We start from the raw sequence: 21,013 nt of genomic DNA on the forward strand, positions 1-21,013 counted from the left end.
CTGGGTGAATCATCAGTGTATCTGTGAAATACAAGTAAAGTTAATTGTCTCATGGTATTGCAAAGTGGTAACAGCGAAGAGTATGCTCATAAAAAGATCATCGTGCTGGTAGATACATGAGCTATAGTTGTGGTAGTGTAAAAATTGCAAGCAATAGCCATATTGGAGCATGTAGAATTAATTAAAATTTGCAACGCTAGTGGCAGGCAACTGAAATGTCAGTACTTTGAACTAGCTTTTGATTGTCTCTCTGCTTGCTTCCCGTATCGGAGTTAAGAATGCCATTAGACTGAGGTGCAAGTCATGTGTTTTTAATAATGTTCTGCGGTTATTATCCATGTGATCTGACCACGTTACAGGGTTTCGCTAAACCTCTTCATATAGTCAGCTCAAATGTTTAGATTTTTAGATTTAAAAATGGCCATGGCAACGAAGCAGATGAAAATATATATAAAAAAAATACTTCCTGGAATAATGTATTTGTTGAAAGATAAGCCTTCATCTATGACATGGTTAATATCATAATTTACAGCATTTATCGAAAAAAAAGACCATAAACCCGATTTTAAAAATAGAGGAACAAATGACTTTTTCAGTTAATCTATCTAGGATTATGGACCGATATAGTACTTGGCAGTTGTAGGGGGCAAACCAACAACACTGCTGAACAGTAAATTAAGATTAGAACAAGAAATTTTGAATTTTAACACTATAGGCAATATTAAATAAAAAATCTGTCCTCCTTATAGTAAGATTTTATGTGTGAGCGTATTAAGCTGTAAGACAGAAAAGAAAAAAAATACCACTTGGGATTTTTATTGGAAAAACAAGCGTCTGGAAGAGCGTCACACCAAGCCGCTCACGCTCCCGAGCGCGGCGCTCAGGGCACCGCGAGCCACGCTTATTTCGGTGCCTGAAGCCGAGCTCCGAGGTGACTGACGGCCGCTCTGCACCCTGTGGGGGCGGAAACCGCCTCACGGTCGCGCGCGCCGGGGCCCGCCCCCGCCCGGCCGCGGCGGCGCCATGTTGCTGCGCAGCGCCGACGGCTCCCGCCTCGCGGTGCGGGGCGCTCCGCGCGCCAGGCCCTGCCCGCCGGGCGAGCTGCCGGCGGCGCGTGCCCGGCCCCTGGGCCACGAAGGACGGAGGGAGCCGCCGGGGCTGGGGGCTGCCGCCGCCGCGCCGGGAAGGGGGGAGGCCCCGCCCCCAGCGGCTGTCATGGCAACGGGGCGGTGCCGGGCAGTGGCCTCACCCCCATCCGGGGCTCGCCGTGTCCTGTGCGGCTTCGCGGGTGCCGATAAAGTTGGGGCGATTGAAGCGGGGAGCCACGCCCTGTTCCCACCCCCCCCCTCCTTGGCCCATCCCCTTCCTTTGCGTCGCTTCCTCCCCGCCACCGAGAAGGCTAAGATGGCGGCAGGCGAGGCGGGCGGAGCAGCCAATGGGGTGGCTGAGGAGGGCCTGGGGGCGGGGCCGAAGCGCTAGCAGGGTTGGTCGGCGCGCACGCGGCGGCGCTGCGGTGTGTTGCGTTGCGCCGCGCTGCGGGGGCGCGGGCGGGCGGGCGGGGGGCGCCGGGGCTGTCGGCGGGGCATGGGGGGTGCTGTGGGGTCCTGTGGGCCGGGCAGAGCGGGGACTGCCGGGTGGGCGCTGCTGTGGGAGGGCAGGGGTGCCCCTGTGTCTGGGGGGTTCCTGAGGACAGGGGTGCCCCTGTGGGGTTTGGGGGAGTTGTGTGAGAGCAGGGGCTGCCCCTGTGGGGTTTGGGGGGGTTGGTGTGGGAGAGCAGGGGCTGCCCCTGTGGGGTTTGGGGGGGTTGGTGTGGGAGGGCAGGGGGCGCCCCTGTGGGGTTTGGGGGGGTTGGTGTGGGAGGGCAGGGAGTACCCCTGTTTGTGGGGGGTTCCTGAGGGCAGGGGCTGCCCCTGTGAGGTTTGGGGGGGTGTTGGTGTGGGAGGGCATGGGGTGCCCCTGTGGGGTTTGGGGGGGTGTTGGTGTGGGAGGGCATGGGGTGCCCCTGTGGGGTTTGGTGGCGGTTGGTGTGGGAGGGCATGGGGTGCCACTGTGGGGTTTGGGGGGGTGTTGGTGTGGGAGGGCAGGGGCTGCCCCTGTGGGTCTATAGGGAGCTGTCCCTGGGGGAGGACAAGGATAAGAGTTGCCCCCGGGAGGGGGGACATTGCTGGGGGAGGGCAGGGGCTGCCCCAGGTGGGGGCTCGTGCGGTGTGGCGAGGGGCCCTGCCCCGGGGGACGGCGGTGCGGGGCAGTGGGGAGCAGAGGGGGGTGTGCGGGGAGGCAGGCGAGCAGTGTCTGCAGAGCCCCCGCTGCGACGGGCCCTGTGCCGGCACCCGCTCAAGCCGTGCAGTAGCAGCTGTGGCTGGCGGCTCCGGGGTGCTCCCGTGTGCCTCTGTGGGGTGGTTTGGGCCGAAGAGGACTGTGGCAGAGAGTGGTTACCTAGAGGTGTCCGGGTCTTGACCTTAAAGCTTTCTGTGTGTAACAGGTCTTGCAAATCTCTTGGTTTCTTTAGTGCCCTATGCAGTAGGGAGAAGAAAGGTGGGCTTCTGAAATTTCATTCTGCCACAGCTGCTGGCTTTTCTCTTTCTATTCTATATTTTTTTTCTATAGGCTAAACTGAAGCACTTCTTGCTTGCTGATAATAATAATGAATAACTTGCAGTCGCTGCTAATGCGTGAATAAAAACACTGTACTTACACTGTGAGTTTATCCTGTTAGATAGTGAAACTTGGAAGCTTAGGAACATCACCTGTGCTCTCAAAACTTCCTGGAGAGGAGGAGCACAAGGTCTGGTGGAGGATTGACACTGGCTGGTCGCCCTTGCTAGCTTTGGTACTGTGTCTGGTAGAGGCTGGTCTAGGACTGAGCCTGTGATTAGGGTTGCATTGGTATACTGCTAATTTGGGCAAGCTCATCTGATTGGAGATATGACTGGGTGCTTATGGTATGGGCTGTCAGGCTTAAAGTTAGGGCCTGTATTGGCAAGTGAAGTATGTTTATTAACTCTTTAGTGCTGCTAAGAACCAGGTAGCCTCACCTAGGTTTGGAGAAGATGGGGATCTTTGGTTTAATGATAGTAAGTCTGACACAAAAAAGCCTGGAAGAGCACAGAAGAAGAATTAAATGTTTTGTGTGTGCGTTTTTTTTTTTCTTTACACTTTTCCTCAGGGGAAAAAAAACTTTTTTCTGTTCTGGAACAGCAAAATAATACTTAGAGAAACTAGTTTAAAATTGTTATGCTTATGTCCCTAAGGATGTTTTATATCACCAACAGGTATTTCAGAAGGTGGTGTGTTGGACAACGGCTTCCTACAGAATACTGGGACTGCAGTTGTTAGTGCTGTTTTATGCTGCGGAATAATATTGGTTATAACTATGTAATTCCAAATTCATTTTCCCTAGAAATGTGATGTATATCCAGAAATAAGCAGAAACATGAGGTCCTCTCCTAATATGCTGGGTATTATCTGGGTGTGTGGAAACTTTGTTCTAACAACTCAGCAGTGTTAGTGCTTGTTATTTCCTAATATTTTTAAAGGATTTCCTGTTTTAGAGTGATCATCAGATTCTGTGATGTGTGTGTGCAAAGCAGCTCCAATAGGATAGTTGTTATTAAACAAAATACACATGACTGTAATTAACTGCAGTTTATCCCATGGATTGTTTTCTATGTCCCAATCTTATATAGTGCTTGTTTAAAGCTTTCCTGTTTTTAAAGAAAAAGGAATAGGCACCTATGTGCATTTTCCTCTAAATGTCTTTTTATGGGGCCAGGGGACAGCCCCGTGGGGAAGGTGAGCCCAGGACTCTGCAGCAGCCCTGTGCAGGCATGGGCAGTGAAGTGGGGCCTGGTCTGTTCCTCTGCGTTCCCAGAATTTTTGGAAACAATTTTCTTGTTACTGCACAGGAATTGTGCTGTAGTTGGGAATGAGAGAAAATGTTCGGGTAGCTTTTTAAATGCCTTAAGTACAAGGTGATTTTTTCACTGCATCTCAGAATAGGATCCCTTGCTGGGCAACCCGAAGGTCTGGACTCTGCGCTGACCACGAGGAAGGTCTTGCGTACAACAGAGTGCAGTTAAGTAAAGACTGTCAGTGCTTGTTGGCAGCGCTTCCCAGTTAGGGACATGTGGAGGTCAGGCCAAGTGTAGGAGACAAGTGTGTTTTGTGCCTTGCAAGCAGTTTAGGTGCAAGATGAACAGTGGAGGAAGTGAGACAGATGGGAAGGGAGCGTATTGCCTTCAGCCGTTGGGGTTAGGCAGTTCAGCTCCTCCTATTGAAATAATGCCTTTTTGCTCTTCTGGCCATCTATCCCCTTCTTCCTTGCCCTCCTTCCCCGTGTCTTGTTGCTGTGCTGCTTCATTTCCTTTTACGGAGGGGTTACATGAATTTTTTCTGGTGCATTGTCCTCTCTTATTCCTCTTGTCACCTCCTTTTGCTTCCCCTTTCCTCCCCTCTGAGCTAGGCGGACTCCTCTCTCCCTCCCGCTTGCTGTTGAAGCCGGAGGAGAGGACAGCTGTACTGCAGCACTGCGCACCTAGAAGCCCAGAGGAGCAATTGCAGTTTCAGCCCTGGCTGCAGCATGCCTTCTTAATTTGTGGGGTTGGTGAAGTCAGCATGTAGGGATGAGCCATATTCAGTGTGGTCTGGTAAGAGCTTTAACTGTCACATCCTAAATTAAATGCTCTAAATGAATGCAGAGGTAACTAGGTGCATGGATGTGACCTATCACAGAGACCCACCACCAGAGTGTGTTGTATTAGCTTCTAAAACACCTGGGAGGACAGGAGGATAATGAAGTTGAATATGGAATATTGTTGCTTTGGTAGATGAAGTTTTGGACTAGGAGGTAAGGTTGTCTAATGCTGAAATCTTGCCTTTAGATTAACTTTCAGTAGTTTTGATGATTCGTTTCCATGACATATTTCTTGCCTTAGCTGATACTTCGATGGGAGTTTCAACTAAAAATATTTCAGTGAGAACAAAGAGTGAGATGGGGACAGACAGCTCACCAGAAAAGCAAAGTAAGCCAATCTATGAAACTGAAGAATTGCTGCTCAAATTGCAGGACAAACACTGACCAGTTACCCTAGGCCGTTCTGAAGGCCCCAGGAGCAGAACATGTTCTGTCCCACTTCTAGGTCCTATAAGATAATCGAGCGTTCTCAACCATCAAAATATTTTATATGTTTTGGAAGGAAGTAAATATCACTCAGCTGTCTGTCACTTTTAACAAGTTCACAGTAATGTTTTCTTAAACTCTTCAATCTGATACATTTTTATGCTCTTTCATGGATGTCAGGTGTTTAAGTCCAGAAAGACTATTGCATTATGTAGTCTGATATTCTCTGTAAGTCTGTAACAACAGTCTGTACTGTTGCTTATAACCCTTACAACCTTTACATAACTTTATTTCTTTTTTTCATATTAATCTGAAGCAACTTCTTGCAAGATGTTAATGTCCTCAGGGTTGCTTTTTGCTAATATTTTACTATTAAATTACTTGGATTATTGAAAATATTTTGAGATGAGTTTAATGTTTAGCTTCTGACCAAAAGTTGCAATAGATAGAGGAATGAAAATATTTCAGATCCTATTCTTTGTCTTCTATTGTTTCATTCCTTGTGACTTTTTGCAATATATGACTCTATTATGGCTTTATCTGGCAATTGCTATTTTTCGTGTTTTAATGCTTTAGCTTTTCAGCTATTTTGCTAAAACCTACTGAGAAACCAGAAGTAAATAGTTCTACAAATTCTTCTCTTAGGATACCAACTGGATTTTAACTGTGGAAAAAAGACAGTGGTGCATTAAAACCTCATAGTTCTTATGCTGGATTAAAGCAACTAGTTCAAAAGATTAGCTTGAAAGTAAAATCACTTTTTTTGCTATATAGTGCTTGTATATAGCAGCAATCTACTTGAAAATGTTGAATGTCTCTGTTTCTTGTATTTTTACTTTGCTTTTAGGTGAATGATGAATGAACATACTGTTAATTCCTGTAGCTCCTACTACTTCAGCAAAATCGTGTTTTTCTTTCTGCTTTGGTTGACTAGTACTTTTTCACTCACACCTCTTTCTGCAGTCAACCAAAACTAGTGTTTTTTTTTCCTTGCCTGTTTTTTGGCAAAACTTTGCCGATTGCTCAGCCTCTCAATTAAAAAAAAAAAAAAAAAAAAAAAAGGAGTGCTATATAATCGGTAAGCGGTTAAATTGGCAAAATAACCCAGCATTGAACTGAGACTGGCAAATTGCTTGCTAGATGGAGTTATGTGCTGGCAATCCCTGGAATAGGAAGTTTCAGATACTGATGATTTTTCAATAATTTGAGGATCTGTTAGTAATAGTCATGTACTTAAGTCTGTTGCTATGGGAACAACTGAGCTGGAATTAAGCACTATTATTCCCTTGTGGAATCATAAGGGCCAAGCAGATGGCTGTGAAAGCATTAATTCTTGTTTAGAAACATACAGCTCTTTTACTAGCAAACCTAACTGACTCAAGTTTTGTGGTTTGCGGAGGCTTTTTTGAGGTAATTGAAGTTGGTTTTAGTTTATTGGGTATCTGTCAAAGAAATACATGAACCAGCTTTGAAAGGGGGGAAAATGGATTTAAGGAAAATGAGTTTAAATGATTTTATGTCTAGGGTAAATATTATTGTGTTATTGTATGATGTGTATTGAATGTTCCTGCTTTGGGAATGTTCGTGGGACCCAAATGTGAGTATAACAGACTTGAGAGGGGCAGGTTTTCTCATGGAGAATTTAGTTATGGATGTTTCTGGACTTGACACTTGTTGGATGCTTGAAGAACAAATACAAAAGCATGTAGGGAACGATGACCCTTTTTGTCTGCGTTGCATGGATATATCAGAGTCAGATCTTGGGTTATCATGAAATGTGAAAGTTCAAAAGATATGAACTGAAGTCACAAAAATGAGACTTTAAGGAAGAGTCCATTTTTTATTTCTAGTCTCTGTGACAGGTCAGGAAGAAAAAGTTGCAATGTAGTTCAGTTTGAGTTTTCTTCCCCTCTGCAATTTTTGGGGCTACATAAAAATGCATTTCATTTCTAAATGAAAGCTGTGATTCGTGAGTAATAGCCTGGTTTGAGGAACTGAGGCTTTAATGGAAAAAAAAAAATACTGTGACAATTTGTTAATGGTAGGAATCTAATGCTGTTTTTTGTAGTACCTCAGGCTTACTACTTACGTCTTGCACTGTAAATCAAGTTTTTGTTTTCCTGAATGTCATGCTTTGTCTGTTAAGAAGACAGTCAGCCTACCATGGCTGATTAAAGCTAGTGCAGAAATACCTAGGTGTAATAAAAAGCATCAGGGCCCTTCTTTTGAATTGCTTGATCTAAAACAACTGACTGCAGCTCTCTGAAGGTTGTTTTAGCTATTTGTGACTGGTGGTCATTAGTGACACCAAGTGGGCTTACTGCGAAATAACACGCTCAGTCGGTGGGTCACTCTTGTAATAGTCTAACTCGCTATGAGACACCTTGGTGCGTATGTTCTGAAAAACTACACTAATGTTATATGCACAGCTATATGGAGAGATGCAGTCATTGCAGGACAAAAAGTCTTCATTTCTGTATCGTAGTGAGTGATAAATTTTCACATTTGGGAAGGAGACATCGCATTTTCCATGCATCAGCCTTTGCAAAAATATGTAGCTATTTGGAGGGCGCACTCAAGTCCTCAGATTTTGTCTCAACAATTTCATGGACTTGAGGCAGAGGAAGCCACCGTAAGCTCAAAATTGCATGCTCTCTGTGCACATATATACCTTCATAGTATGGTCTTAATACTACTTTTGAAATTGTGCAGTAAGCAGCTATTGTGTCTTCTTATTGTCTGTCTGACAATATCTCCCAGGAAGAAGAAAAGAGCCTGCCTATCTCTTTGTTGCTTGTCTTTCAATCTGCCTTCCTATCTGTGTTCTTTGCTCTGCAGGGACAGCTGTGGGCACCAGGCTGATCACATTATAAAAGCAGAAGAAGAGTCAAAGTGTTGCCCCCGCTGTTTTTATTGGAAACTACTTTGACAGTTAAAAGCTGTATAATTTCTGGTCTAAATTTTATTTATGGTCAGCTTATACTCTTACGTTATTGTGCCACTATTGTTCTCGAGTAGTTCCCCTCCCTCCTTAGCATTTATTCCTTTGATGTGTTTGAAGATAGTAATCATATCCCCCTCAGCCCCTGTCTTTGCCAAGCTATACAAGGCAAAGTATCCCAGCTACTTCTTGTAAAATAAACTCCTCATTCCCTGGATCATCTAACCAGTTGTTCTCTGCACTTGATTATAGTTCAGTTATCAAGAGACTGACTTCAGTGAAGAGTCCTGCTGTCAACTTACTGTGACCCAGCAAAATTTGGATTGACAAAAGCATTGAGAAGCAAACATGGCTTGAGAGCAGGGTTATTAAAACGCACAAAACTCTTGACTTTGCTCTTTTTCTGTGTCTTGTTATTGGGCAATGCTGCCTGCCAAAGATGTTAGAAAGGCCTTTGTGGCTCTGGGAAAAGTAGATTTCCCCACCCAGGTCTTAGGGCTTTGTGGGTGCTAACAAGAGCATGTTGCCTTTGTTACGATTTGCCATCAAGAAGTGTCTGTGCTGTGGCATACAGTAGGTCTTCTGTTCAGAAAGCTGTTCCTAAATATTTGCTTTTTCATCCTTCCAGTTCTTGGTCCCATTTCTTATGGCTTGAGTCTTAAATTGCTCTCATAGTGGAAAAGCAGTTGAACATGAAGTTCCAGCACAGTACGTTGCAAAACAGCTGTGCTCTTGGATGTTGAAAATCACTTCTCTTCCCTTTTTATATCACTGTGTATGGAATTGGTGAGATCAGTACTGGAGTGCTGTGTCCAGTTCAAGTGTAAACACCATTTAAAGGCTGTTGAAAACAGTTGAAGAGAATGCCTTGCATGGGGAGAACGGGTGCATACTTGATGCCTTAGCATCTTCCATGGACACTGAAAGGTAAATTCTTTTGAGCAGGACGGAATCAACATAGCTACAAACTTTTACATTAGCATTTTCCATCCTTTGTTGTGTATTGTTGTCACTTAGATTACATCTTTTCCTTTTGTCTGCCACAAAGCATTGAAAATTGAGCTTAGAGCATGATAGTGGTTCACCAGAGCCTCCAGCTGTCAGGTTATGTATAAAGAGCGTGTTTTGGAAATTGATAGTCTGTGAACTGTCTTGAGCGTGCCAAAGATTTCCAGTTTCTCCTGTTGCTTCGATACTGGAAAAAGGATGATGTTCTGGGTCAGCTAAATATCAAAAATGTATATTGTGGGATGTGACTGATGAGGATAGGTAGTGGTCTGTGTGTTCTTAGGAAAGCAAATGAGCAAAGTAAAGAGATAGTGTTTCCCCTGCTTAGTCCTGACAAATGGTTAGGCTAGTGCAATGCATTTAGAACTGCAGAGAATTGTTTAGGCAGTGTTAGTATAGTGTTAAAAATTGCCAAGCACCCAAATATATTCTGAAAAATACTGGTGCCACATCTGCATGTGTAGGGGGATATCTTCGTGTAAGTTAAACAGCAGCATCCCTAGTGAAGACTTGAACAGTAGCAACTAATTTAAGGCTGGGTTTGTAGGAACTAAAGTGTCCTGAAAACACACTAGTCTTGTATTTAGAAGAATGAGCTCCAGTAACAGAGTGTACTTAAGCTAAATTACTGTTGTGAAAGAACTTCTAAAATATCCTGGTAAATAAAACATTTTATCTCATTATAGATGTTTTGGCACCAATATGTGGTAGCAGGAACTATTACTCCTGCTGTAGCTAAGTTTCTTTATATTCTTTTATTCCGGTTGCTGCTAATTTTAGGCTGAAATTTCCCAGGCTTCCTGTGGTGTAGAAACAAACTCTTTGGAAGAATTTCAGCAAAATTTGCTAATCTTTGAGAAGAATCTTCTTGTTTCCAGTTTATTTTATATCAGATTGTTGGTACCAAGTGGCAGTGTCTAATTCAAAGGAAATAAATGCTCCTATTTCAGAGTCACTAAATTATTCATGCAGCTGCATAAGTAATTTTTCCCCCCACCTTTCTCTGTAGGGTGGATCATTGGGGTTGCCTGTTCATGTGGTGCTTTTGTTCAGCTTAAAATGGCTTTGAAAATCATCACTCTTTGAGTCCTTTATTGTAATCCCAAACTTGAAAGGACATTGAAGCATTTTCAGATGTGGAATTTGAGAGTGCATCACAGTGTTACTGTGACTTTCACATTTTGTCCTATAGCCTGAAGGTTCAGAATAAGGATTTTTTTTTTCCCCCAAGTCTGCTACTGACTGTACTTACTAATGTTTCTTACATGTGGATATTACGAAGTAGGCAAATACTACCTTTGTTTCACTAATGAAGAAAGTAAAGAGTGAATATTGCAGCTTGCTGGGAATTACTCAGTAAGCTATCCTGCAGAATCAGGGCTAGTAAGCAGGCTTTCCTAGGTCATGGTCTTGTTCAGTCCATCTTACCGTTCAGACAGATAACTTGATCTCCGTCTTCCTTGTCTGTGAGATGACCATCTTGGTGTGTAGCTCTAGTGCCAAGTCAAACAGCTTGTTGTTTCTTTTAGCAAAAGAAAATGCCGTTAGTGGAGAGGTGTGTGAGAAATAGAGTTCAGAGAAAGTTATGAACCTTCTCTTAGCTGATAATAGTTACATTGTGGAAATGTGAAAGGAGAAAAAATTAATACTGTGTGCAGTAGAATGATGTACCCTATGTACTTGATTTCCAGCAGTTGCTGGCTGTACATAATTGAGAGAGTGGTCAGTTCTGTCTCTTCTTTCTTATGTTTGTGGTTACAAAAAGTAAGGTCAGTATTGTGTCTATGGTGGGAGGTGCACAAGAGAAAGGAAATGACTTTTCTGTGGTCTCTGTGGTCTGATGAGATAAGCACAAGTGCAGAAGGCTGAGACTTGGATTCTCTTCAAGCTTTGCAATGGATTTGCTGTGAATAGTCATGGTTACATTACAGACAGACATCAAGACGTAAAGGTGTTGTGTTTGGAAGCTGTGGGTTGTCTGCCATGTCCAGGAGTTGTTAGTGTTGATGTTTGCATGGTACTTTGATAGCCAAGTGCTCCAGAGCTGTTGGGTACATCATCCACCTTCTGTTTTGCATTGGAGGGTTAACCAATATCTGGGGTCTCATCGCGGGAGGGAGTTGTTAGAGACCAGCTCAGTGTCACAGAATTGGCCATGGCTTCTCTTTTGGATGCATACCCTTCTTTCAGAAGGTGATGCGCACGCTTAATCCCATATGCCCTTAGCGTGCTGGGGTGGGGTAGAGTTTCGGCACTGTTTATAGCTGGGAGAAGAGAGGGGCTATAGGTACAAACCTACTATTTGATGCCCGTCGTGGTGACCTGCTCCAGTCCCAATGCCATGGCTCTGCACTTGGGCAATCTCTAGAGTTCACCTGAAGATAGAGTTTATGGTTTACCTGTTCAGAGGTGTGTCAGCATTCAATATATGCACAGATTAGCTTTTGCAGAGAGTTTCTCAATACGGTATGCTTTATTTAAGAAATAAAGCACAGGAGAATATATGTCATTTAGAAGATAAATGTCCTGATTATAATATCTCTTTCTGTAATTTAATGTTTCCTTGGGAATCTTTCAGCTCTGCCTGTATAAAATAGGATTGCTTCTGCTGCAGTTTCTCTCAGCTTGATCTGAGAATAGCCATGAGAGTAAAATAGAGCATCTCTTGTCCTCTTATTACCTAGCAGTCTCCTTTATTGGATGACCACCTCATCAGCGCCTCTTTGCAGTTACCTCCTCTACCTGGTGACATCGGTACTAGGAAACCTCCTCCCACAAGTCAGTCCTCAACTGGATCCAGCTGCTCATGTCAGATTTTGGTGGTAGAGGACTTGCTCTGCTGCCCCTCTATTGTAAGATCTGTGCCACTAGCATCAAAGTGGATGAAGAGAGAAGATTTAAAAAAAGAAAACCCCCAAATCTGTTTGCAGTAATGTGTGACAGCTCAGTGTTTAGAATCTCTGTTTCCCCACAGGTTGTCCAGCTTGTCGTGGAGAAGGTAGTTTAGCTATCTGATCATCAGATTTAAAAAATTTTAACTTAAATTTAAAATAGCCAAAATTAATACTTCGAGCATTTTTGTAATAATTTTGTACGGTGTTGTTCTGGCTTTTTGAATTAACTTTTTAATTTTACATTGGATTTTTTTTCACAATCAGGGTTTTCTTATGCTAGTTTATGATCTGGGTCCTTTGCAGCTCTTTACCATCTCTTCTGATTCATGAGTTTACATCAGTAGGCTTTCAATACTGACGTTTGAATGTTAATTCATTGTAATTTGGACCTAAAGACATGCCTACATTTTTCTAAATCTAGGCCTGCTTCCACCATATTGTTCCAGTGTTGGATGCAAAACCAGAATAGGTTTTTCTAGTTTGAACGGAAAAATCTTAGACCAACAGACTTGTTTTAAAAGTTTTCTTTTATGAAAATATTCTAAGCGTGGTTTTTAAAAGATTTGTGCCATGTAAAATTAAGCCTGGTCAAATTCAAAATTTGTTTTTGTGTTCTCTCTTTATGAACACCCAGTATAATATTCAGAAAGAGATTCTGCTTCTGTATTGACAAAACATCTGCTTATGCCCCAGAAGATGAGTCCACAAAGGTGGTAATTTCAGTGTTTTTCTGGTTTCTTATTAAACCTCTAAGCACTGCACCTCTATGACTTTCCCTTTGGTCCCTTCTGGTTCTGATTTATATTTTTTCCTCCAAATGTTACTGTTTAAGTCCACTTCCCTGTCCTGTCTGGAGCTCGATCTCTTCTCTATTCCTGAACAGGATTGTACCCCCGGTGCCATAGGGAGGGTGGGATGCAGTTGGGTTCATGGTATGCTGAAAGTTTTTATATCTTCTTTTTTATGCCCTTCCAACAGATTTTATTGTGGTAGTGCATTCCCTCCCCCCCCCTTCCTGCTCTGCTGATGTGTTTTTCTCTGTAGTACAAATGCAAAGTTACGTGCAGTTGTTTCTTGCTGTGCTTTACATTTGGAAACTAGATGTAGCTGATTCGAAAGGATGAAATAATTCTCTTGGCAGTTTCCATCTTGTCTCTGCGCTTTAGCAGAGCCTGTTGTGCATCTCACTCCCTTCCTGCTTGATAGACTAAATGCTCTTCTCTTCGTCTTAAAATGGCTTTATGGGCATGCTGCATAAACACCTTCTCTCTTTGCTTTGGTAAAATAACAAAATCCGCTATAGGAATTTGTGTTCTACAGAAATTATGTATGCTTGGTACTTTTTGTGTGTCCCTTCCTTGTTTAATTCGTTTGACTGATCTGTCTTGTGCTGTAAAGGGGTGCCAATGAGGAGAGGTCTCTAAAGGCATTTTGTCATTAGTGAAGCACAGCGCGCTAATGTTTTTCTCATCAACCAACCTTGGGCTTTGCATTTTTGTTTTAAAATGCAAACCACATGTAGTGTTGCATGCATGAATTGCTTTCCGCTGCCCAGAGCTTCAGGTTTGTTCTTATTTTGTTCTTGAACTTTTAATAATTGTGAAAATAAAGGGAGGGTCTGTTTGCATTGTTTATAGTAGGAAAGAACAGTGCAAGATTTCATCTACTGCTGTTCAAATCCCTTGCTATTTTTGGTATTTGACCTCTGCGGAGAAGATTGCCAAATCTGCAGGTTGTTTTCATTTTTATTACATGTTTCTACCCTCCTACTCACAAGTTGCTCTTACGTACTGATTTAATCTTTGAGACAAAGTTCTGTTTCTCCCACACTTTCCACTGTATTTTTTCAGAGGGGTACTTTTATGTTTCTATACATTGTTGAGCTAAGAGTCCCCTTTGGAAATGAGATGCCCCAGAATTGCATAGTTCTAGTGTACAAAACTAAAAGAAGAAGGAAAATAGTTTATGAATCACTGGGTTATTTTTTGAAAAAATTTCTGAATTAAAGACATGAGACTGCTGGCTTGAGTTGAGAAGGTGATGTTCAGAATAATGCACAAAGAACACAGCAGTAAATGCTTAGGTAATATTAAATATTTAGTTTGTGCTGATAGGTGCTTACCTAGATCCCTTCTCTATTGCTGGGAAGGCCTGTTTTGGGCACCTATATCTGTTTGCCTCTAGTTTTGCTGTGTGTTCTCAGGCTCCATTAGTGAGAAATATGTAACCAAAGCATCTGAAAATTCTGTCCCTCCTATTTGTCATGCCTTCTGCCCTAAAAAGCAAGTTTTTCTCTTTTAAAGGAGCTTTATAGGGTGCCCTGGAGGTCAAAATGTTTTGGGTTATTTCAGAGTACTGTATTTATTTTGAGTTTGCGAGATATAATGAGTTTTGAGTGTCCTTCGAGAAGCTCGTTGTTTCTGGTAGTCATGGTATCAGAGAGACATGCAGGGGTTGCATGTAACTATGAAGTTAATTCATAGAAAAGGTTGCATGGATGTCATTTCAGAGGACTAGATTCAGTAACACAGAAGGTTCAGGTTTAATTTATAAAAGATGGTTTTCACCTTGTTCAGTGGGTGCAGATGCAAATGCGGATGAGAGATGCATACCCTTCCTAGCATGTTGACATCATCTGGATTTTTGTCTGTGTTGAAACTGTGCTCATAGATTCAGACCCTGCGCCACTGTGAGCTGAAATAAATGAAGAACCTTCATGTATCAGAGCATCCTAGCTAGAGTTGTTTAACTCTCCTAATTACCTCATGTCCTGAGCAAAGGAGATAGCACTGGCCAAAAACTCTTCCTTCCCCAAGATATCTGTGGGATTTCTTCTGAGACTGGAATAGTTCAAGGGCAAGCTGTCGTCCCCCCATCCTCTCCCCAAGTCTCTATCAAACAGTTTGTCAAAACATCATGAACAGTTTTCCTCATTGATCATTGCAACAGGCTGCTGTGCTACATCCGGATTGCCTCAGGTTTCAGAGATACTGACTTTGCCAAAGGATTCTTGGGGACCTTCACAAAATCGATAGCTGTGGTGGCTAAGCTAAGGAGTGCTAAACTGGGAAGTGCTTCACTTCTGCAGCGCGGAGCACCATGTGCTTTGTAAGTGGCAGCAATCCAATGCTTAGTTATCTTCTATTGTGTTTGGAAGACCATTGTTTCCTATTTGTCTCATAAATTTAACACAGATCCTATTCCTGCCATTTAAACTTTCCCATCAAAATACAACAGCGACTTCCCCTTCTGAAAAGGAAGGGCCGGCAGCTACACCCTGAAGTTTGAGCATGGATTGTTTATATAACCTTCAATCAGAGATTCATAACAGTTTGAAGACTTTTTCACTAGGGCAGACATTGTCCGGAGGTTTTAGCAAGCCTTGGCTGCCATCAAATGCAGTGTTAAGGCTTCTTCGTTGTTGCAGTGGAAGCAGAATTGAGGACTGTACCCTTCAGCTTCCCGGTGATATAAATTACACATCGAGCTGGAAAACATGAACAGCTCTTTCTGGTATTTCAAATAGCTGTAACTATGTCATTTGGGGGTAAAAGCTTAGGAACTATCTTGGGCTAATGTTACTTCCCAGAAAATATTATTAAATCTGAATGAAGCATGTTTTTGCAGGCTCTGGCTTTTTGCAACTTACTTCTTTGTAGAGTTCCTTTCCTTCCCCCACCCCCAAAGTAGTAAAAACTTGACATAAAAGATGAGTGTTGTAGAAAGTGCTCATTGAATAAATTCTCTGTCAAAGTCAGGAATATTTAAATAACTGCAGCTTGCTTTCCAAATGGATGACACTTGTCAGGAATGTGTCTGCTTAAGTTTACGTGGCCTTTTGAGTATAAAAAAAGTCTGATTATTCTGAGCTTCAAATTCAGGTCAGTCTGGAAAACCACCTTTTTCTTGTGGAAATTTACAGAGAGAACCCAATTTTTTGGTAATCATAACAGTGCAGGATAGCTGATCTATAAAGCTGCTTTCTCCATATCCAAGTGTATGTTTGGAAACACCGTTTTAATGAAAGTTTCTCTCATAATTCTTTGGCAGACTTGATTAAGCAAAAGCTGCCCTTTTTAATAATACATATTTTAGATTTTTTTTTTTTGTTCTTAAAATGATTCATTCGCATGAAAGTTTAATGCTTTTGTGATGTTTATCTTTGGAATTGCTCTATTGCTTGACTTTGTGTTATGGTCTTTGAGGTACTTTGCTTAGTCTGACACAAATACTTTGTCACACAGCTACAGCGTGATTTTTTTTTTTTTTTTTTTCAAAAATAAAGTTCAGCAAACCCAGGTAAAATTGAGCCTTGCTCTTGCATGCAGCCTGCTGAGCGGTGTTCAAGAGCAGTCCGCTTCGATACAATGCTTCTACTAAAAGCCTGTTCCATTTGAGGACGTATCCAGTAAAGCACGTAAGGAGTAAGCTCTGCAGGTAGGATTGCACACAAGCTCATGCCGGAAAGCGTGTTGACTACTTCTGCTCAGAGGGGAAAGGAGTTTCCACAGGATGTCTGCATTTCATGGCAAAAATTACTTGTAGATGTGCTCGGAAGGGTTGCTTTGATGTAGAAGATTAACCTGGGGACCTCATTGTCGGGATATTACCAAGGCAAATAGCTTAGTGAGATTATTTGTGACTTGGGAATTAAGCTTTTATGGGTATGTCTACTTAAGCTGTTTTTAAAAATTTGCTCGTTTGTCACATGGCGTGCTGAATATTTGTATGTACCAACCGGGAGCAAAGCCCACACGCTGCAGGCAAACAAAAAGAGCAGAGTGCAGTCTTGCCCAAGCAACTTGTCCTTTGACGCTGATCTCTCATGGACCTTTAATGTAACTAGCCTAAAACAACTAACACGCGGTACCTTCTTCATTTCACCCCTGAAAGTCCAGCCTGAAGAATTTCAGAAAAAAATTAGGGTGGGACAGCTGGAAAGACCTGAGAATACTTTTTTCTTGAGTTGTGAGTCTGCCTCATTTTTCTTCAGTTTCTAGTCTAATTTTCTCAGAAAGAGTCCTTTTAGGCATGTGATTACTACTGCTGGGTGCTGGCCTAGTTCTTAAGGAAATAAGTGGATTTTTGAGCATTGTTTTACCCTTACATGCATTAGCTGAAATATCCATACAGATGAGAAGTCACTGGAGAGTTGACCCCCCCAAGGACCTACTAGATTTCCTCAAATATTAGAATTTTTCTTTTCCACACAGAAAAGTGGTCTAGTCTAAGCTGTAATTTTAACAGAAATCATCCATGTGTTTGACTATGTTCATTTTCCATACTGCAATTACATCTCTGACTCTTTCAGTCCTCTTCTTTTTTTTATGGTCAAAGGCTGTGAAGTGACTAAAATTACTTATTGATTATGACAGTAAATCATCTCATTTAAATTTAAATGCTTCGATACTTTTTCTGACTCTAAATTGGTGTAAACCTTTACTGTGATTGTAGAATTGAGTTCTGCTTTGTGCTGCAGAAAAGAGAACTTTTTTTTTCAAGGCTTGCTATTTTGGAAAAGATTCTTTGTGCGTGAGGATTGAGAAAATGCTTTTTATCCTGTTTTGCTTTGTAATACTTGTATTTTAGACCTCTGCATGTCACTGAAATGTTAGGGGTTTCTGGGAGAGTTCAGTAATGCCAGAGAAGAGTTGCCTCCGAAAGTAAGATTTTTAATCACTTGCCCCAAGAGCCAGCTTTATGTAGATGTTTAGGAGTCTGAAAAAACAGTTAGGTGCTTAGGAGAATTGATGATAATAATGAAGATGCTTAATTCCTGTGAATCCTGTCCATGTAATGTAACCTGTTTAGGTGCCCCATGGTATGTCGACAGGTGTTTGTGCGTCGTTGGGCACCTAAATACTTGGAAAACTTACTTAAGCTGGCCGTTTTCGGATGCAGTTTTACATAATTTTTTGTCTTCTTCTCTCCCTACCGTTCTTGCCTGCCCCCAGCAGAAAAGTTGCTTTAAGAAGTCTCCTGCAGTTTTACTGATGCAACTATTTGTGGGCTGTGCCTTCTAGCAGCCTTTTAGAGCAGTGATTATTCCTCAGCAGGCAGTGGTGAGAACTTCATTGTCTTTTCGCTTGCGGAGAACACTGCTTTCCTACTTACTTTATAAAAATAATAAAGCAAATTTCGCTAAATGACTTTCACAGGATTCAAAAACAGATGACTAAATCTTTTAAGGGGATTATATGATTTAGTGCTTGCAATCTCAGGGGACTGAACTCCTTAGCTCAGGAAGCACCTTCTGGTTCTGTTTCTATAAATGAAGCTGTAGTAGACAGGGCACTGGGATGATTGAATTTTGACTTCATGCGTTAGCTCTATGCAAGATGCTTTTTCATTTGTATATTTTTAAAGCTAATATTATTTCAGAATGACTTAACTAAAATGCATCTTGGATTTTCCTTGTTACAGATTTCTGACAACTTAAGGTACAATGACTTCAATGGAGAAGATTGAGGAGCAGTTTGGCAGTCTGCGCATTGCAAAACGTTCTATGCTAAGTGAAGAACCTGCTTACTTATTGGATATAGACGTTTCAAAATCTGCTCAGTCTGAAAGCAGTCGCTTTGTGGCAGTTTCGTGTTCCAATAAGTCAATTAGGGTATATAACAGAGAAACGTTAAACTTCCTGCGGGAGTACAGTAGCTGTCCTGGGATACTTAATGGAGTCAGATTTGCGCACACGTGTGACAGTATGGTGTTTTCAGCATGCAGTGATGGTACAGTAAAATGTTGGGATATTCGTTTAGCAACACAGAAAGCTGTGCAGATATTCAGTGGCTATCCTTCAAATGTTTTCATCAGTTTTGATATTAATTGCAGTGATCTCATAATTTGTGCTGGAACAGAAAAAGTGGAAAAGGACACATTTCTGGTGTTTTGGGATGCAAGAGGCGATACAAACTGTGCCAGCACAAGTAAAGAACCCTTGGGAGTCTATTCTGAAAGTCACAATGATGATATCACTAGGATTTGTTTCCATCCTATCAAACCCAGTTTGGTAGTTTCTGGGTCAACTGATGGGTTGGTTAATGTGTTTGATATTAACAAGGACAACGAGGATGATGCTTTGATATCTACTTGCAATTCAGATTCATCAATAAGTTTTATCGGCTGGTCTGGGAAAGATTATAAACAGGTCTATTGCATGACACATGATGAGGGATTTTGTTGGTGGGACCTTGCTCAGTTAGATACTGAAGAACCCATAACGTTATTGCACGTCCTGGATGTCCGAGAAGCAGTCTGCATTGAAAACGACTGCTTAAATTACCTGGTAGGTGGCTTGTACCACGAAAAAGCGGACAAACTGCTTCTTATTGGAGGAACATCAATGGGAAACATTCACCTAGTAAACTGTGGCCTTGACGGACTGAGCCTTGTGGGTACCCTTCGTGGCGGACACGCTGCTGCCGTTCGCTCTTTCTGCTGGGATGTGATGGATGAGTCGCTGTTGACTGGTGGAGAGGATGCACAACTGTTGCTGTGGAAACCGGGAGCTGCGGAAAGGTCCCTTGCAAAGAAAACGTCTCTGAAAATCACTTCTTCTGTTCAGAAGAGAGTGAGAGTTCACAGCACCTCCCTCAAAAGCAAGAAAAAGTAAAATTCTGAGAATGGAGAGCTCTGCTGTGTAGAGCTTTTCTGTTTGTGTAATCTTCCAGGCAGGATCTGACTGTCGCTTTATTTGGAGGTGTTCTACAGGGAGAACTATGACACTTAAAATTTCTACCTGGGAATGTACTTTAGTCATCAGGTGAATACTTACATATATGAAAAGAAGCTGATGACGTTAATCTGAAAAGAGTAAACGTTTGCTCTTGAACAATAGGTCTTAAATCATTTTATATAAAAATGTTTTTATGGTTGTTTGATGTCTCAGCCAATGTTTTTAATGTGTAATACAGGCCTGTGGCTTGCATAGTTTGTTACTTTCCCACTGAAATTCCCTGGCATGTTTTAAAAGCTCTTGTGTTTCAAGCTGCATTTCTCTCGCTTTACAGAGAACTTAATGAAATTGCTCAATATATTAAAAGATTTTCTGTCATTTCTTAATGCCTGCGGGAATTACTTCTTGATGAAGCAGAGAATAAGTACTGTTTTGCACTGTCATCTCGCTGTTTATAACAAGCTCATAAAGCAGCAGTTCATAGAGCTGTATTTTCATGGCAAAGAGATGAATGTATTCAACCAAACAGGAATACATGATTCTAATCAGCTAATCTTTTAAGCATGAGAAGAAAACTGGCGTTTTGGGGGTATATTTCCTGCATGAAAATACGCAAGAATCTTCTTTCCTGGTGCAGGGACACCTGGAAGATTGGGGGAGCTCTTTCAGTGGGTTAGAGAGACTGCTGTGCATGATTGCACCAAGGGTGGTTACCATCTCCGCTCCTGCATTTGACGTAAGCTGGTATCACATGCTCAGTGGGAAGGGTAAAAACAAAAAATGAACACCTCCTTCTGAGAATGTAGTTATGGAGTAATAGACCGATACAAGGAGGTTTTAACAAAACCTTTAGAGGTTTGTGTCTGTCTTTTAAGAAATGTCTCTCTCTGCAGAAGGTAATGTATGCTTAGACATCTCTCCAGCACTGCTGTGTTTTAGTATTCCATCAAATAGCTATTAAGTGGTGCAAAAATTGCACTATACTTCTGAAAAACTGTTCAGTTTTTATGCTTATTCTGCTCCATTGGCAGAGTACAACCTCTGTGCATCTGGCTCCGCACAGACAGTTACCTTCTGCCTTCTGAGTACCATCGCAGTCAGATACTGGTTGGTAGTTGCACTGTATTTAACATGTGGACTACAACTGAAAACAGCAAAAGAGTATTTAAGGGTTGCTGTGTTATAGAACAGTTGGCAAAGGAATTAAGAGTTTTATTTCACGTGAGGGTGGATAGGTAATTCTTTCAAAGCGGTTATAAATACCAAGTTTATAGAGGAATACGCTGGAATTTAACACTTTGTAAAATATATCATGTGGAAATTTGATACTTCTGCTTGACTAGGACTCATTTCCAGAGATGATTACGACATGC

General features: G+C 42.1%; 1 protein-coding gene across 5 annotated transcripts; it reads left to right on the forward strand.

Moving 5' to 3' along the window:
- Nucleotides 1-1,473: 1,473 nt before the first annotated feature.
- WDR89 (WD repeat domain 89) lies at nucleotides 1,474-20,026 on the forward strand. 5 transcript variants are annotated; one of them, XR_010883971.1, is made up of 3 exons: nucleotides 1,477-1,513; nucleotides 2,717-2,830; nucleotides 3,273-3,634. XR_010883971.1 is itself a non-coding variant. In XM_013940846.2 (3 exons), the coding sequence occupies exon 3, from the start codon at nucleotides 18,408-18,410 to the stop codon at nucleotides 19,575-19,577; it is 1,170 nt and encodes a 389-aa protein (XP_013796300.2). In that variant the 5' UTR covers nucleotides 14,373-15,070; nucleotides 16,248-16,399; nucleotides 18,386-18,407; the 3' UTR covers nucleotides 19,578-20,026. The 5 variants fall into 5 exon arrangements, 4 of the variants coding, with proteins under 4 accessions (XP_067151184.1, XP_013796300.2, XP_013796302.2 ...); XM_013940846.2 differs by lacking the exons at nucleotides 1,477-1,513; nucleotides 2,717-2,830; nucleotides 3,273-3,634 and adding exons at nucleotides 14,373-15,070; nucleotides 16,248-16,399; nucleotides 18,386-20,026; XM_013940848.2 differs by lacking the exons at nucleotides 1,477-1,513; nucleotides 2,717-2,830; nucleotides 3,273-3,634 and adding exons at nucleotides 14,373-15,070; nucleotides 16,291-16,399; nucleotides 18,386-20,026.
- The last annotated feature ends 987 nt before the right edge of the window (nucleotides 20,027-21,013 follow it).

Source organism: Apteryx mantelli, chromosome 4 (assembly GCF_036417845.1).
Source record: "Apteryx mantelli isolate bAptMan1 chromosome 4, bAptMan1.hap1, whole genome shotgun sequence".
In the NCBI taxonomy this organism is placed as follows: Eukaryota; Metazoa; Chordata; class Aves; order Apterygiformes; family Apterygidae; genus Apteryx; species Apteryx mantelli.